The sequence below is a fragment of the Callionymus lyra genome, chromosome 1, assembly GCF_982586985.1.
Source record: "Callionymus lyra chromosome 1, fCalLyr1.hap1.1, whole genome shotgun sequence".
Classification (NCBI taxonomy): Eukaryota; Metazoa; Chordata; class Actinopteri; order Syngnathiformes; family Callionymidae; genus Callionymus; species Callionymus lyra.
In genome coordinates this window covers 798,176-818,407 of record NC_141818.1, presented here as the reverse complement: position 1 = coordinate 818,407, position 20,232 = coordinate 798,176, and the positions used below count along the sequence as shown (strand labels likewise).

The following is a 20,232-nucleotide window of genomic DNA, read 5'->3' as shown; positions in this document are numbered from 1 at the left end:
GAACATCAAAGGGTCACACGTGTGTTGACGAACATCAAAGGGTCACACGCGTGTTGACGAACATCAAAGGGTCACACGTGTGTTGACGAACATCAAAGGGTCACACGCGTGTTGACGAACATCAAAGGGTCACACGTGTGTTGACGAACATCAAAGGGTCACACGCGTGTTGAAGAACATTAAAGGGTCACAAGCGTGTTGACGAACATCAAAGGGTCACACGTGTGTTGACGAACATCAAAGGGTCACACGCGTGTTGACGAACATCAAAGGGTCACACGCGTGTTGACGAACATCAAAGGGTCACACGTGTGTTGACGAACATCAAAGGGTCACACGCGTGTTGACGAACATTAAAGGGTCACACTCGTGTTGACGAACATCAAAGGGTCACACGCGTGTTGACGAACATTAAAGGGTCACACGCGTGTTGACGAACATCAAAGGGTCACACGCGTGTTGACGAACATCAAAGGGTCACACGCGTGTTGAAGAACATCAAAGGGTCACACACGTGTTGACGAACATCAAAGGGTCACACGCGTGTTGACGAACATCAAAGGGTCACACGCGTGTTGAAGAACATCAAAGGGTCACACGCGTGTTGAAGAACATTAAAGGGTCACACTCGTGTTGACGAACATCAAAGGGTCACACGCGTGTTGAAGAACATCAAAGGGTCACACGCGTGTTGACGAACATCAAAGGGTCACACGCGTGTTGAAGAACATTAAAGGGTCACACGCGTGTTGACGAACATCAAAGGGTCACACGCGTGTTGAAGAACATTAAAGGGTCACACGCGTGTTAACGAACATCAAAGGGTCACACGTGTGTTGACGAACATCAAAGGGTCACACGCGTGTTGAAGAACATTAAAGGGTCACACGCATGTTGACGGACATGAAAGGGTCACAGGTCACAGGCGTGTGCAGACGTTCAGCTGATGCTGCAGAAGATCCTTCAGGTCCCTGAAGACGCAGAGACACCGAGGACATCGATGTTGAGACGCGTGTTTCCTGCTGTGAGTGATGAGGTTACTGCTCTGACTGAAGGCCTTTCCACAGGTGACACACACGTGCGGCTTCTCACCTGTGGACACACGGCAACGTCACGTGACCACAAGGTTACGTCCATCACGTGACCATTAACATTCAAATTCAATTGATCAGATGAAAGAGTGAGTACAGGTGAGCTCAGGTGAACACGTGACACCTGTAGATGAAAGCATGAGTACAGGTGAGCTCAGGTGAACACGTGACACCTGTAGATGAAGGCATGAGTACAGGTGAGCTCAGGTGAACACGTGGCACCTGTAGATGAAAGCATGAGTACAGGTGAGCTCAGGTGAACACGTGACACCTGTAGATGAAAGCATGAGTACAGGTGAGCTCAGGTGAACACGTGACACCTGTAGATGAAGGCATGAGTACAGGTGAGCTCAGGTGAACACGTGACACCTGTAGATGAAAGCATGAGTACAGGTGAGCTCAGGTGAACACGTGACACCTGTAGATGAAAGCATGAGTACAGGTGAGCTCAGGTGAACACGTGACACCTGTAGATGAAAGCATGAGTACAGGTGAGCTCAGGTGAACACGTGACACCTGTAGATGAAAGCATGAGTACAGGTGAGCTCAGGTGAACACGTGACACCTGTAGATGAAGGCATGAGTACAGGTGAGCTCAGGTGAACACGTGGCACCTGTAGATGAAAGCATGAGTACAGGTGAGCTCAGGTGAACACGTGACACCTGTAGATGAAAGCATGAGTACAGGTGAGCTCAGGTGAACACGTGACACCTGTAGATGAAGGCATGAGTACAGGTGAGCTCAGGTGAACACGTGACACCTGTAGATGAAAGCATGAGTACAGGTGAGCTCAGGTGAACACGTGACACCTGTAGATGAAAGCATGAGTACAGGTGAGCTCAGGTGAACACGTGACACCTGTAGATGAAAGCATGAGTACAGGTGAGCTCAGGTGAACACGTGACACCTGTAGATGAAAGCATGAGTACAGGTGAGCTCAGGTGAACACGTGACACCTGTAGATGAAGGCATGAGTACAGGTGAGCTCAGGTGAACACGTGGCACCTGTAGATGAAAGCATGAGTACAGGTGAGCTCAGGTGAACACGTGACACCTGTAGATGAAAGCATGAGTACAGGTGAGCTCAGGTGAACACGTGACACCTGTAGATGAAAGCATGAGTACAGGTGAGCTCAGGTGAACACGTGACACCTGTAGATGAAAGCGTGAGTACAGGTGAGCTCAGGAGAACACGTGACACCTGTAGATGAAAGCATGAGTACAGGTGAGCTCAGGTGAACACGTGACACCTGTAGATGAAAGCATGAGTAGAGGTGAGCTCAGGTGAACACGTGACACCTGTAGATGAAAGCATGAGTACAGGTGAGCTCAGGTGAACACGTGGCACCTGTAGATGAAAGCATGAGTACAGGTGAGCTCAGGTGAACACGTGACACCTGTAGATGAAAGCATGAGTACAGGTGAGCTCAGGTGAACACGTGACACCTGTAGATGAAAGCATGGGTACAGGTGAGCTCAGGTGAACACGTGACACCTGTAGATGAAAGCATGAGTACAGGTGAGCTCAGGTGAACACGTGGCACCTGTAGATGAAAGCATGAGTACAGGTGAGCTCAGGTGAACACGTGGCACCTGTAGATGAAAGCATGAGTACAGGTGAGCTCAGGTGAACACGTGACACCTGTAGATGAAAGCATGAGTACAGGTGAGCTCAGGTGAACACGTGACACCTGTAGATGAAAGCATGAGTACAGGTGAGCTCAGGTGAACACGTGACGCATGTAGATGAAAGCATGAGTACAGGTGAGCTCAGGTGAACACGTGACGCATGTAGATGAAAGCATGAGTACAGGTGAGCTCAGGTGAACACGTGACGCATGTAGATGAAAGCGTGAGTACAGATGAGCTCAGGAGAACACTTGACACCTGTAGATGAAAGCATGAGTACAGGTGAGCTCAGGTGAACACGTGACACCTGTAGATGAAAGCATGAGTACAGGTGAGCTCAGGTGAACACGTGACACCTGTAGATGAAAGCATGAGTACAGGTGAGCTCAGGTGAACACGTGACACCTGTAGATGAAAGCATGAGTACAGGTGAGCTCAGGTGAACACGTGACACCTGTAGATGAAAGCATGAGTACAGGTGAGCTCAGGTGAACACGTGACACCTGTAGATGAAAGCATGAGTACAGGTGAGCTCAGGTGAACACGTGACACCTGTAGATGAAAGCATGAGTACAGGTGAGCTCAGGTGAACACGTGACACCTGTAGATGAAAGCGTGAGTACAGGTGAGCTCAGGTGAACACGTGGCACCTGTAGATGAAAGCATGAGTACAGGTGAGCTCAGGTGAACACGTGACACCTGTAGATGAAAGCATGAGTACAGGTGAGCTCAGGTGAACACGTGACACCTGTAGATGAAAGCATGAGTACAGGTGAGCTCAGGTGAACACGTGACGCATGTAGATGAAAGCGTGAGTACAGGTGAGCTCAGGTGAACACGTGACACCTGTAGATGAAAGCATGAGTACAGGTGAGCTCAGGTGAACACGTGACACATGTAGATGAAACCATGAGTACAGGTGAGCTCAGGTGAACACGTGACACCTGTAGATGAAAGCATGAGTACAGGTGAGCTCAGGTGAACACGTGGCACCTGTAGATGAAAGCGTAAGTACAGGTGAGTTCAGGTGAACACGTGACACCTGTAGATGAAAGCGTGAGTAAAGGTGAGCTCAGGTGTACACGTGACACCTGTAGATGAAAGCATGAGTACAGGTGAGCTCAGGTGAACACGTGACATCTGTAGATGAAAGCATGAGTACAGGTGAGCTCAGGTGAACACGTGGCACCTGTAGATGAAAGCGTGAGTACAGGTGAGCTCAGGTGAACACGTGACACCTGTAGATGAAAGCGTGAGTACAGGTGAGCTCAGGTGAACACGTGACACCTGTAGATGAAAGCGTGAGTACAGGTGAGCTCAGGTGAACACGTGGCACCTGTAGATGAAAGCATGAGTACAGGTGAGCTCAGGTGAACATGTGACGCATGTAAAAGAAAGCGTGAGTAAAGGTGAGCTCAGGTGAACACGTGACACCTGTAGATGAAAGCATGAGTACAGGTGAGCTCAGGTGAACACGTGACGCATGTAGATGAAAGCGTGAGTACAGGTGAGCTCAGGTGAACACGTCACACCTGTAGATGAAAGCATGAGTACAGGTGAGCTCAGGTGAACACGTGACATCTGTAGATGAAAGCATGGGTACAGGTGAGCTCAGGTGAACACGTGACACCTGTAGATGAAAGCATGAGTACAGGTGAGCTCAGGTGAACACGTGGCACCTGTAGATGAAAGCATGAGTACAGGTGAGCTCAGGTAAACATGTGACGCATGTAGATGAAAGCGTGAGTAAAGGTGAGCTAAGGTGAACACGTGACACCTGTAGATGAAAGCATGAGTACAGGTGAGCTCAGGTGAACACGTGACGCATGTAGATGAAAGCGTGAGTACAGGTGAGCTCAGGTGAACACGTCACACCTGTAGATGAAAGCATGAGTACAGGTGAGCTCAGGTGAACACGTGACACCTGTAGATGAAAGCATGAGTACAGGTGAGCTCAAGTGAACACGTGACACATGTAGATGAAAGCGTGAGTACAGGTGAGCTCAGGTGAACACGTGACACCTGTAGATGAAAGCGTGAGTACAGGTGAGCTCAGGTGAACACGTCACACCTGTAGATGAAAGCGTGAGTACAGGTGAGCTCAGGTGAACACGTGGCACCTGTAGATGAAAGCATGAGTACAGGTGAGCTCAGGTGAACACGTGACACCTGTAGATGAAAGCATGAGTACAGGTGAGCTCAGGTGAACACGTGACGCATGTAGATGAAAGCGTGAGTACAGTGGAGCTCAGGTGAACACGTCACACCTGTAGATGAAAGCATGAGTACAGGTGAGCTCAGGTGAACACGTGACATCTGTAGATGAAAGCATGAGTACAGATGAGCTCAGGTGAACACGTGGCACCTGTAGATGAAAGCGTGAGTACAGGTGAGCTCAGGTGAACACGTGACACCTGTAGATGAAAGCGTGAGTACAGGTGAGCTCAAGTGAACACGTGACACCTGTAGATGAAAGCGTGAGTACAGGTGAGCTCAGGTGAACACGTGGCACCTGTAGATGAAAGCATGAGTACAGGTGAGCTCAGGTGAACATGTGACGCATGTAGATGAAAGCGTGAGTACAGGTGAGCTCAGGTGAACACGTGACACCTGTAGATGAAAGCATGAGTACAGGTGAGCTCAGGTGAACACGTGACGCATGTAGATGAAAGCGTGAGTACAGGTGAGCTCAGGTGAACACGTCACACCTGTAGATGAAAGCATGAGTACAGGTGAGCTCAGGTGAACACGTGACACCTGTAGATGAAAGCATGAGTACAGGTGAGCTCAGGTGAACACGTGACGCATGTAGATGAAAGCGTGAGTACAGGTGAGCTCAGGTGAACACGTCACACCTGTAGATGAAAGCATGAGTACAGGTGAGCTCAGGTGAACACGTGACACCTGTAGATGAAAGCATGAGTACAGGTGAGCTCAGGTGAACACGTGACGCATGTAGATGAAAGCGTGAGTACAGGTGAGCTCAGGTGAACACGTGACACCTGTAGATGAAAGCGTGAGTACAGGTGAGCTCAGGTGAACACGTCACACCTGTAGATGAAAGCGTGAGTACAGGTGAGCTCAGGTGAACACGTGGCACCTGTAGATGAAAGCATGAGTACAGGTGAGCTCAGGTGAACACGTGACACCTGTAGATGAAAGCATGAGTACAGGTGAGCTCAGGTGAACACGTGACATCTGTAGATGAAAGCATGAGTACAGGTGAGCTCAGGTGAACACGTGACGCATGTAGATGAAAGCGTGAGTACAGGTGAGCTCAGGTGAACATGTGACACCTGTAGATGAAAGCATGAGTACAGGTGAGCTCAGGTGAACACGTGACGCATGTAGATGAAAGCGTGAGTACAGGTGAGCTCAGGTGAACATGTGACACCTGTAGATGAAAGCATGAGTACAGGTGAGCTCAGGTGAACACGTGACGCATGTAGATGAAAGCGTGAGTACAGGTGAGCTCAGGTGAACACGTGACACCTGTAGATGAAAGCATGAGTACAGGTGAGCTCAGGTGAACACGTGACGCATGTAGATGAAACCATGAGTACAGGTGAGCTCAGGTGAACACGTGACACCTGTAGATGAAAGCATGAGTACAGGTGAGCTCAGGTGAACACGTGGCACCTGTAGATGAAAGCGTAAGTACAGGTGAGCTCAGGTGAACACGTGACACCTGTAGATGAAAGCGTGAGTACAGGTGAGCTCAGGTGAACACGTGACACCTGTAGATGAAAGCATGAGTACAGGTGAGCTCAGGTGAACACGTGACACCTGTAGATGAAAGCATGAGTACAGGTGAGCTCAGGTGAACATGTGACATCTGTAGATGAAAGCATGAGTACAGGTGAGCTCAGGTGAACACGTGGCACCTGTAGATGAAAGCGTGAGTACAGGTGAGCTCAGGTGAACACGTGACACCTGTAGATGAAAGCGTGAGTACAGGTGAGCTCAGGTGAACACGTGACACCTGTAGATGAAAGCATGAGTACAGGTGAGCTCAGGTGAACACGTGGCACCTGTAGATGAAAGCGTGAGTACAGGTGAGCTCAGGTGAACACGTGACACCTGTAGATGAAAGCATGAGTACAGGTGAGCTCAGGTGAACACGTGACGCATGTAGATGAAAGCGTGAGTACAGGTGAGCTCAGGTGAACACGTCACACCTGTAGATGAAAGCATGAGTACAGGTGAGCTCAGGTGAACACGTGACACCTGTAGATGAAAGCATGAGTACAGGTGAGCTCAGGTGAACACGTGACACCTGTAGATGAAAGCATGAGTACAGGTGAGCTCAGGTGAACACGTGACGCATGTAGATGAAAGCGTGAGTACAGGTGAGCTCAGGTGAACACGTGACACCTGTAGATGAAAGCATGAGTACAGGTGAGCTCAGGTGAACACGTGACACCTGTAGATGAAAGCATGAGTACAGGTGAGCTCAGGTGAACACGTGACGCATGTAGATGAAAGCGTGAGTACAGGTGAGCTCAGGTGAACACGTGACACCTGTAGATGAAAGCGTGAGTACAGGTGAGCTCAGGTGAACACGTGACGCATGTAGATGAAAGCGTGAGTACAGGTGAGCTCAGGTGAACACGTGACACCTGTAGATGAAAGCATGAGTACAGGTGAGCTCAGGTGAACACGTGACGCATGTAGATGAAAGCGTGAGTACAGGTGAGCTCAGGTGAACACGTGACACCTGTAGATGAAAGCATGAGTACAGGTGAGCTCAGGTGAACACGGGACACCTGTAGATGAAAGCGTGAGTACAGGTGAGCTCAGGTGAACACGTGACGCATGTAGATGAAAGCGTGAGTACAGGTGAGCTCAGGTGAACACGTGACACCTGTAGATGAAAGCATGAGTACAGGTGAGCTCAGGTGAACACGTGACGCATGTAGATGAAAGCGTGAGTACAGGTGAGCTCAGGTGAACACGTGACACGTGTAGATGAAAGCATGAGTACAGGTGAGCTCAGGTGAACACGGGACACCTGTAGATGAAAGCGTGAGTACAGGTGAGCTCAGGTGAACACGTGACGCATGTAGATGAAAGCGTGAGTACAGGTGAGCTCAGGTGAACACGTGACACCTGTAGATGAAAGCGTGAGTACAGGTGAGCTCAGGTGAACACGTGATGCATGTAGATGAAAGCGTGAGTACAGGTGAGCTCAGGTGAACACGTGACACCTGTAGATGAAAGCATGAGTACAGGTGAGCTCAGGTGAACACGTGACGCATGTAGATGAAAGCGTGAGTACAGGTGAGCTCAGGTGAACACGTGACACCTGTAGATGAAAGCATGAGTACAGGTGAGCTCAGGTGAACACGGGACACCTGTAGATGAAAGCGTGAGTACAGGTGAGCTCAGGTGAACACGGGACACCTGTAGATGAAAGCGTGAGTACAGGTGAGCTCAGGTGAACACGTGACGCATGTAGATGAAAGCGTGAGTACAGGTGAGCTCAGGTGAACACGTGACACCTGTAGATGAAAGCGTGAGTACAGGTGAGCTCAGGTGAACACGTGATGCATGTAGATGAAAGCGTGAGTACAGGTGAGCTCAGGTGAACACGTGACACCTGTAGATGAAAGCATGAGTACAGGTGAGCTCAGGTGAACACGTGACGCATGTAGATGAAAGCGTGAGTACAGGTGAGCTCAGGTGAACACGTGACACCTGTAGATGAAAGCATGAGTACAGGTGAGCTCAGGTGAACACGTGCAGGTCCTCACCTGTGTGAATGAAGGTGTGTTTCTTCATGTCTGACTTCTGGTGGAAGCGTTTGCTGCAGAACTGACAAGGATACGGACGCGTGTCCGAGTGGATCAGCAGGTGAGTGGACAGCGTGGACGAGCGCTTGAACACCTTCCCGCACACCTGGCAGCCGAACACTCGCCCCTGCAACACGCCAGCGTCACGTGACGTCATGACCTTCAGGTCGACACTCACCTTCCACCTGCTGGAGAACTCTGGGTCCACTAACATGTCTGGAGTCTGAGTCACGCAGTGAGTCCTGAACACGTGAGACTTGAGCGACGACACACTCGACAACACCTGCAACACAAATGATGTCATCAATGATGTCATCACAACCACAGTATCTCAGCTGGACACCAGGTGGCAGTAGAGACACGAGGTGATGATGATGATGATGAAGATGAACATGATGATGAAGATGAAGATGATGAAGATGATGATGAAGATGAAGATGAAGATGAAGATGATGAAGATGAAGATGAAGATGATGATGATGAAGATGAAGATGAAGATGAAGATGAAGATGAAGATGATGAAGATGAAGATGAAGATGAAGATGAAGATGAAGATGAAGATGAAGATGATGATGATGATGAAGATGATGAAGATGAAGATGAAGATGAAGATGATGAAGATGAAGATGAAGATGAAGATGAAGATGAAGATGATGATGATGAAGATGAAGATGAAGATGAAGATGAAGATGATGAAGATGAAGATGAAGATGAAGATGAAGATGAAGATGATGATGATGATGAAGATGATGAAGATGAAGATGAAGATGAAGATGATGAAGATGAAGATGAAGATGAAGATGAAGATGATGATGATGATGATGATGATGAAGATGAAGATGAAGATGAAGATGAAGATGATGAAGATGAAGATGAAGATGAAGATGATGAAGATGAAGATGAAGATGAAGATGAAGATGATGATGATGATGAAGATGATGAAGATGAAGATGAAGATGAAGATGATGAAGATGAAGATGAAGATGAAGATGAAGATGAAGATGAAGATGAAGATGATGATGATGATGATGATGATGAAGATGAAGATGAAGATGAAGATGATGAAGGACCTTGTAACAAAATGGACACTCTTGCTTCAGACTAGTCTTCTTGCTCTCAGCGACAGTGAAGATCTTCTGACTCATCATTGACCTGGACTTCATGGACCCTGAGGTGGTGAAGAACATCTGAGGTCACGTGTGAAGGTTCAAATCCTGAGATGAAGAAACGTATCAATGATGTCACCAGAAGTCTCAGGACGTTCCAGATGTTTGCTGCTGGACGAGGAACTCTCTGGAAGGTTCAAACATGGCGGAGATGTTTGTGCTGAGGTGGACAACAAGGACGTGCTCCAGGTGTTCTTCTCCTTTTCATCACTCATTGACTCCTCACTTGTTCCTCCTCGTCGTTTACTGTCAGCCGACCATCGAAGTCCTCCTCGCTTGACCAGGAACGACCGCGGCATCACTTCCTGCCTGAACAACGTCAGAGATGAAGAACCACAAGCTTTTATGATGAACTAACACTTATCACTGTTGGACTTAGACTTAGACTTAGACTTAGACTTAGACTTAGACTTAGACTTAGACTTAGACTTAGACTTAGACTTAGACTTAGACTTAGACTTAGACTTAGACTTAGACTTAGACTTAGACTTAGACTTAGACTTAGACAGGTTTCTGTTTTTTTGTGTTTTTTTTGTTGAACTATTGAAGCACATTTACAAACAAATTAAATACACTTACAAACTATTGAAACACATTTACAAACTATTGAAGCACATTTACAAACAAATTAAATACACTTACAAACTATTGAAGCACATTTACAAACAAATTAAATACACTTACAAACTATTGAAACACATTTACAAACTATTGAAGCACATTTACAAACAAATTAAATACACTTACAAACTATTGAAACACATTTACAAACTATTGAAGCACATTTACAAACAAATTAAATACACTTACAAACTATTGAAGCACATTTACAAACAAATTAAATACACTTACAAACTATTGAAACACATTTACAAACTATTGAAGCACATTTACAAACTATTGAAGCACATTTACAAACAAATTAAATACACTTACAAACTATTGAAACACATTTACAAACTATTGAAGCACATTTACAAACTATTGAAACACATTTACAAACTATTGAAGCACATTAACAAACTATTGAAACACATTTACAAACTATTGAAGCACATTTACAAACTATTGAAGCACATTTACAAACTATTGAAACACATTTACAAACTATTGAAGCACATTTACAAACTATTGAAACACATTTACAAACTATTGAAGCACATTTACAAACTATTGAAACACATTTACAAACTATTGAAACACATTTACAAACTATTGAAACACATTTACAAACTATTGAAGCACATTTACAAACTATTGAAACACATTTACAAACTATTGAAGCACATTTACAAACTATTGAAGCACATTTACAAACTATTGAAGCACATTTACAAACTATTGAAACACATTTACAAACTATTGAAGCACATTTACAAACTATTGAAACACATTTACAAACTATTGAAGCACATTTACAAACTATTGAAGCACATTTACAAACTATTGAAGCACATTTACAAACTATTGAAGCACATTTACAAACTATTGAAGCACATTTACAAACTATTGAAGCACATTTACAAATTATTGAAGCACATTTACAAACTATTGAAGCACATTTACAAACTATTGAAACACATTTACAAACTATTGAAGCACATTTACAAACTATTGAAGCACATTTACAAACTATTGAAGCACATTTACAAACTATTGAAGCACATTTACAAACTATTGAAGCACATTTACAAACTATTGAAGCACATTTACAAACTATTGAAGCACATTTACAAACTATTGAAGCACATTTACAAACTATTGAAACATATTTACAAACTATTGAAGCACATTTACAAACGAATTAAATACATTTACAAACTAATTAAATACATTTACAAACTCTTGAAAGATTCTGACGTTTAGGTTTTTGTTGAACAAATAAGTAAAAACTACGTACGTTATTCTCTACATCGTGGTTCAACTATCGCGGTCTCGCTGTTTTTTTAGTGTAATTTTCTTTTTCTTTTTTTTTACAGCGTACAGTATGACTGTGTTCTGATTGGTCGAGGGAGATGAATGTGTTCGGCTCGTTTACATAAACAACTTCTCACTAATATTGTGGTTATTCTTTAAATATTTGCGAGTGTTAAAATAAGAGAGAACTGTGAGAAAGTGTTGGTGTGAGTCTAGTGTGTACAAGTGTGCGGTTCGAGGTTTTACTGAAAACATAACAATAATCATAAGAAATACTTCTATTACTTCGTGGTTTTGCAGGTAGTTTTGAGATGTTGAGACACAAATGAATGAAGTGACGATCATTGAATAAAAGTATCTTTAGAAATACGTTATAAAAACATGTGTCATCATAGTTCGTGAACTAATATATACAAACACATGTGTCATCATAGTTCGTGAACTAATACGTATATACAAACACATGTGTCATCATAGTTCGTGAACTAATATATACAAACACATGTGTCATCATAGTTCGTGAACTAATATATACAAACACATGTGTCATCATAGTTCGTGAACTAATATATACAAACACACGTGTCATCATAGTTCCTGAACTAATATATACAAACACATGTGTCATCATAGTTTGTGAACTAATATATACAAACACATGTGTCATCATAGTTCGTGAACTAATATATACAAACACATGTGTCATCATAGTTCGTGAACTAATATATACAAACACATGTGTCATCATAGTTCGTGAACTAATATATACAAACACATGTGTCATCATAGTTTGTGAACTAATATATACAAACACATGTGTCATCATAGTTCGTGAACTAATATATACAAACACATGTGTCATCATAGTTTGTGAACTAATATATACAAACACATGTGTCATCATAGTTCGTGAACTAATATATACAAACACATGTGTCATCATAGTTTGTGAACTAATATATACAAACACATGTGTCATCATAGTTCGTGAACTAATATATACAAACACATGTGTCATCATAGTTTGTGAACTAATATATACAAACACATGTGTCATCATAGTTCGTGAACTAATATATACAAACACATGTGTCATCATAGTTCGTGAACTAATATATACAAACACATGTGTCATCATAGTTTGTGAACTAATACATACAAACACATGTGTCATCATAGTTTGTGAACTAATACATACAAACACATGTGTCATCATAGTTCGTGAACTAATATATACAAACACATGTGTCATCATAGTTCGTGAACTAATATATACAAACACATGTGTCATCATAGTTTGTGAACTAATATATACAAACACATGTGTCATCATAGTTTGTGAACTAATATATACAAACACATGTGTCATCATAGTTTGTGAACTAATACATACAAACACATGTGTCATCATAGTTTGTGAACTAATATATACAAACACATGTGTCATCATAGTTTGTGAACTAATATATTCAAACACATGTGTCATCATAGTTTGTGAACTAATATATACAAACACATGTGTCATCATAGTTTGTGAACTAATACATACAAACACATGTGTCATCATAGTTTGTGAACTAATATATACAAACACATGTGTCATCATAGTTCGTGAACTAATATATACAAACACATGTGTCATCATAGTTCCTGAACTAATATATACAAACACATGTGTCATCATAGTTTGTGAACTAATACATACAAACACATGTGTCATCATAGTTTGTGAACTAATATATACAAACACATGTGTCATCATAGTTTGTGAACTAATACATACAAACACATGTGTCATCATAGTTTGTGAACTAATATATACAAACACATGTGTCATCATAGTTTGTGAACTAATATATACAAACACATGTGTCATCATAGTTTGTGAACTAATATATACAAACACATGTGTCATCATAGTTTGTGAACTAATATATACAAACACATGTGTCATCATAGTTTGTGAACTAATATATACAAACACATGTGTCATCATAGTTCCTGAACTAATATATACAAACACATGTGTCATCATAGTTTGTGAACTAATACATACAAACACATGTGTCATCATAGTTCGTGAACTAATATATACAAACACATGTGTCATCATAGTTCGTGAACTAATATATACAAACACATGTGTCATCGTAGTTCGTGAACTAATATATACAAACACATGTGTCATCATAGTTTGTGAACTAATATATACAAACACATGTGTCATCATAGTTTGTGAACTAATATATACAAACACATGTGTCATCATAGTTTGTGAACTAATATATACAAACACATGTGTCATCATAGTTTGTGAACTAATATATACAAACACATGTGTCATCATAGTTTGTGAACTAATATATACAAACACATGTGTCATCATAGTTCGTGAACTAATATATACAAACACATGTGTCATCATAGTTCGTGAACTAATATATACAAACACATGTGTCATCATAGTTTGTGAACTAATATATACAAACACATGTGTCATCATAGTTTGTGAACTAATATATACAAACACATGTGTCATCATAGTTTGTGAACTAATATATACAAACACATGTGTCATCATAGTTTGTGAACTAATATATTCAAACACATGTGTCATCATAGTTTGTGAACTAATATATACAAACACATGTGTCATCATAGTTTGTGAACTAATACATACAAACACATGTGTCATCATAGTTTGTGAACTAATATATACAAACACATGTGTCATCATAGTTCGTGAACTAATATATACAAACACATGTGTCATCATAGTTCCTGAACTAATATATACAAACACATGTGTCATCATAGTTTGTGAACTAATACATACAAACACATGTGTCATCATAGTTTGTGAACTAATATATACAAACACATGTGTCATCATAGTTTGTGAACTAATACATACAAACACATGTGTCATCATAGTTTGTGAACTAATATATACAAACACATGTGTCATCATAGTTTGTGAACTAATATATACAAACACATGTGTCATCATAGTTTGTGAACTAATATATACAAACACATGTGTCATCATAGTTTGTGAACTAATATATACAAACACATGTGTCATCATAGTTTGTGAACTAATATATACAAACACATGTGTCATCATAGTTCCTGAACTAATATATACAAACACATGTGTCATCATAGTTTGTGAACTAATACATACAAACACATGTGTCATCATAGTTTGTGAACTAATATATACAAACACATGTGTCATCATAGTTCGTGAACTAATATATACAAACACATGTGTCATCGTAGTTCGTGAACTAATATATACAAACACATGTGTCATCATCGTTTGTGAACTAATATATACAAACACATGTGTCATCGTAGTTCGTGAACTAATATATACAAACACATGTGTCATCATAGTTTGTGAACTAATATATACAAACACATGTGTCATCATAGTTCGTGAACTAATATATACAAACACATGTGTCATCATAGTTCGTGAACTAATACAAACACACACAGATACGAACATGAAGTGTAACATACTCACCGAGGGTCTTCACTCGATCATCTCTCAGGAAGTCGCTCACGCCTCGCTCTGACCCGGTGCTTCCTCCCTCACAGGCTCAGAGAAGTTAACGTGTGAACGTTCATGTCGACACTGTTGCATCATCATCGATTCACACGCGGAAGCTTCGCGTGAAACAGGAAGTGAAGAGAAAGAAGGTGCTTTGATTTATGTGTGTTTGAAGGAACATGTCGACTGACTTATGTATACTTTATATACCTATATATACTTTATATACTTTATATACTTATCTATACTTGAAATACTTATATATACTTGATATACTTATATATACTTGATATATTTATATATACTTTATATATACTTTATATACTTATCTATACTTTATATACTTATATATACTTGATATACTTATATATACTTTATATATTTATATATACTTTATATACTTATATATACTTTATATACTTATCTATACTTGATATACTTATATATACTTTATATACTTTATATATTTATATATACTTATATATACTTTATATACTTATATATACTTTAAATACTTAATATACCTATATATACTTTATATATTTATATACACTTTATATATTTATATATACTTTATATATCTATATTTACTTTATATACTTATATATACTTTATATACTTATACATACTTGATATACTTATATATACTTTATATACTTATATATACTTTATATATACTTATATATACTTTATATACTTATATATACTTTAAATACTTAATATACCTATATATACTTTATATATTTATATACACTTTATATATTTATATATACTTTATATTTACTTTATATACTTATATATACTTTATATACTTATATATACTTTATATACTTATGTATACTTTATATACTTTATATAATTATATATACTTTATATACTTAATATACTTAATATACTTATATATAATTAATATACTTATATATACGTTATTTACTTATATATACTTTATATACTTGTATACACTTTACATACTTATATATACTTTATATACGTATATATACTTTATATACTTGTATACACTTTATATACTTATATATACTTTATATACATGTATACACTTTATATACTTATATATACTTTATATACTTATACATACTTGATATACTTATATATACTTATATATACTTTATATACTTATCTATACTTTATATACTTATATATACTTGATATACTTATATATACTTTATAAATACTTATATTTAATTTATATACTTATATATACTTTAAATACTTAATATACCTATATATACTTTATATATTTATATACACTTTATATATTTATATATACTTTATATATCTATATTTACTTTATATACTTATATATACTTTATATACTTATATATACTTTATATACTTATGTATACTTTATATACTTTATATAATTAATTATACTTTATATACTTATATATACTTAATATACTTATATATAATTAATATACTTATATTACGTTATTTACTTATATATACTTTATATACTTGTATACACTTTACATACTTATATATACTTTATATACGTATATATACTTTTTATACTTTATATACTTGTATACACTTTATATACTTGTATATAATTTATATACATGTATACACTTTACATACTTATATATACTTTATATACGTATATATACTTATATATACTTTATATACTTGTATACACTTTACATACTTATATATACTTTATATACGTATATATAATTTATATACTTGTATACACTTTATATACTTATATATACTTTATATACTTGTATACACTTTATATACTTTTATATACTTTATATACATGTATACACTTTATATACTTATATATACTTTATATACATGTATACACTTTATATACTTATATATACTTTATATACTTGTATACACTTTACCCTCTGGTCCAGGTCAACATGTATTTCTTATCACAGGCTGCGTCCTGCAGACTTAAGTGTTACAGAGACTTGATCGGTTGCTTCTGTCTCCCGAACAAAGGCGGTTTTAGCAAAGCTAGTCTGGACCTTCAGGGTCAAGGTATTGGTGGTTTTCCTCTTCTTTTCAAGCTCTGCTGCCAAGCATTTCAACACCTGATTGTGGCTCCAGGTATATCTGCTTTGGATGAGACTGGGTTTTGAACCCAGCAGGTGTGTTCAAGGTTAGGTAAGTTAGTTAAGGAGGGAAGGGTGTCATCGGTTGCTCTGATGATGAAACTCCAGGTGATGGTCCTCCACACCTTCCATTTCATCAAACGGCCTTGCTTGGCTTGAGCGACTCCAGTGGCACGTCTGGCTGCTTCTTCCTGGCGGCGCAACCTCCTCCACCAGCAGCTGCCGACGTTCAGATGGAACTGCCTTCTGCCATGTGGGTGTTATGGTTTCCAGTCCAAGGCCGTGTCTTCCTTGTTGGACTTTCTCCACTATGTCTCGGTGTCTTCGTGCCACTGCAGTAACAGGCCTCCATGTCCTCCCTGTTGCAAGGCTGAGAGCAGCAGCTCCGACAAAGGGATCGCAGGATTCTGTGAGGGTCATCCAAAGCCTTGTTTTCGCAGCTTTGTACTCGTCCACCAGCCTTGAAAGGTGCAGTGAGAAGCTCCATTACAGTCCTATGGTGCTGAGGCATCTGGGTAGACTCATGGATGTAGAAGACATGAGACGAGGCAGCAGCACAAACATGGGACATCAATGTTGTTGATTTGCTTGAGACCACGGACCTTCTGCTTGAGTTGCTCCACTTGGTTGGTATCTTTGAGATTTCAATGTACCAGCAGCTTTTGAAGGACTTCTCTTGTAACGTTGGTCTCGGCTCATCGTTGATGTGGAACCTCTCGTTGGACGGTTGGCCTTGGATCAAGGAGATACTGCAGGACTTGTTGGGTTTAATCTCCATTCTTGTCCGTCTGATGTTTGTCTGGAGTTTGTCCAGCAGGCGCCTGGTTCAGGCCTTTGGTGTCGCTACTGTCATGTCATCCATATACGCCGTGAGTGGAGGAGGCCACAGCCCAGTCTTCAGACGTTCTCCTCCGACCACACATCGAGAGGCTCGAACAATGACTTCCATGGCGATGAAAGCCAGTGGAGAAATTGTGCCATTATCCTTCTTCCAGGCGCTGCCAGGTCGTTGTAGCAGCTTGTGTTGAAACACAGAACTGAAGGTCCTGGAAATAGGTTCTGACCAGCCTTGTGACGTCTTCTGGGATTTGGAAGAAGTCAAAAGCTGCCCACAACACTTCCTGCGGCGCTGACCCGAAGGTGTTTGCAAGGTCTAAGAAGACCACATGTAGATCTTGTTTCTCCTTCGTGGCTGTAGGTACCTGGAGCCAGATTCTGTTGCTCCAGACATCCTGAGAAGACACCTAAGCCTCCTTCTGCACTGAGCTGTCAACAAAGATTGCAGGAATACTGAAAGCCTTTTGGCCACAACGCTAAAGAAGATCTTTCTCTCAACATTGAGAGGATTCATCTAACGCTGAGGGATTAGGGTCCCTCCTTCGCCAAGCCTTGGGTATGTTACCTTTTTCCCACTTTCATGAGCTTCCAGAGGTCCTGACGCCCGGCGTGTTCTTATGAAGTCTATATGTGACGGCGTTAGGCCTGGAGGCTGATGATGTTCTTGCTTCATTGCTCTCTCAACCCTCGCTCCATGTGAGGAGCCTCGAGTCCATCTGGGGCTCAGGGGTCGGATCGGTGGCAAATCATCGGGAATTATGTGGGACTGACAGCCTCTGGTTGTCAAAAAGGTTTTCTTCAGGTTTTAGTCGAATTCAACCAACTGGGACTTTGTCCAGGTTTTCTCCGAAGATGTCTTTAAGGAATTTGAAGGGATCTCTATAGAAGGAAGTCCTCGTTCGCTCTTTCTTTTTACTTGATAAAGTACAGAATATACTGTTAAGGAAACACAAGCAGAAGCTGTTCAATGACAAAAGTTTATTTCATAGTATTTATAGGATGAGATCATGTTCATGTACACAAGTGTTTATATTCATGAAGGGGCGGGGCTTCAACATGAAGGGGGCGGAGCTTCATCACATTTGTGACAAACCTTTGACAAAAACATCCTTCTGAGCAAAGAACCACGAGGAGATGCAGGATCTAGTCCGAGTCTCCACCGATGACGGAGCTCACGTCCTTGGATTGGTTTTCTTGGCAAAGAGTTTTGTCTTCTGGCTCAGCTCTTTCACCCTCACGTGATGAACTTATTGCCGCTCGGATCGTCCTGACGACGACTTTTAAAAACCAAGATCACAGTGATGATGACCTTCACGCAAGCAGGACCTTCGTCACGACCTTCATCACGACCTTCATCACGACCTTTATCACGACCTTCATCACGACCTTTATCACGACCTTTATCACGACCTTTATCACGACCTTCATCACGACCTTTATCACGACCTTCATCACGACCTTTATCACGACCTTCATCACGACCTTTATCACGACCTTTATCACGACCTTTATCACGACCTTCATCACGACCTTTATCACGACCTTCATCACGACCTTTATCACGACCTTCATCACGACCTTTATCACAACCTTCATCACGACCTTCGTCACGACCTTCATCACAACCTTCATCACGACCTTCATCACGACCTTTATCACGACCTTCATCACGACCTTTATCACGACCTTCATCACGACCTTCGTCACGACCTTCATCACGACCTCCTCTTAATGAACAAGGATGACAGGAAAGACGGACAGTTTGGCAACATCTGAGAACCTCAAGCATCTTCATCTCCTGCTTCATCACGTCAACATCAAAATGATGGAAGGAACGAAAACCCTGAGCGAACAAAACAAGTTACCGTGACGACAACTTTAGCTCATGTTCAGAACATGGAATAAAGTGCAAGAAAACAAAAGTTTAACAGATCAGATCATGAAGGTCTGACCATGAATAGATCGGAAAGTAAGAACCAGAATTTTAAAGTTGATCCTGAAAGAAACTAGTGAAGAGTTTGAAGGAGAAATGTGATGTGATGTGATGTGATGTGAGTTCTTCTACTAGAGCAGCTCAGAGTTCTGGCTGCAGAGTTTAGTATCAGATGATGATGATGATGATGTTGATGATGATGATGATGATGAAGATGATG

At 40.7% G+C, this 20,232-nt stretch overlaps 1 protein-coding gene across 1 annotated transcript; it reads right to left on the bottom strand.

The window, feature by feature from the left end:
- Positions 1-794: 794 nt before the first annotated feature.
- LOC148087319 (uncharacterized) lies at positions 795-15,236 on the bottom strand. Its single transcript, XM_087791647.1, has 6 exons — positions 15,132-15,236; positions 9,759-9,988; positions 9,584-9,681; positions 8,692-8,796; positions 8,475-8,640; positions 795-1,092 (listed from the first exon to the last, which is right to left on the bottom strand). The coding sequence occupies exons 2-6, from the start codon at positions 9,976-9,978 to the stop codon at positions 920-922; spliced, it is 762 nt and encodes a 253-aa protein (XP_087647773.1). The 5' UTR covers positions 9,979-9,988; positions 15,132-15,236; the 3' UTR covers positions 795-919.
- Between the last annotated feature and the right edge of the window lie 4,996 nt (positions 15,237-20,232).

Excerpts from the sequence above, each read along its gene's own strand:
- LOC148087319 (XM_087791647.1), bottom strand. The coding sequence starts at position 9,978 with ATGCCGCGGTCGTTCCTGGTCAAGCGAGGAGGACTTCGATGGTCGGCT. Across the intron at positions 8,641-8,691 it reads AGTTCTCCAGCAGGTGGAAG|GGGCGAGTGTTCGGCTGCCA; the intron begins GTGAGTGTCGAC and ends GGCGTGTTGCAG. Across the intron at positions 1,093-8,474 it reads ACACACCTTCATTCACACAG|GTGAGAAGCCGCACGTGTGT; the intron begins GTGAGGACCTGC and ends GTGTGTCCACAG.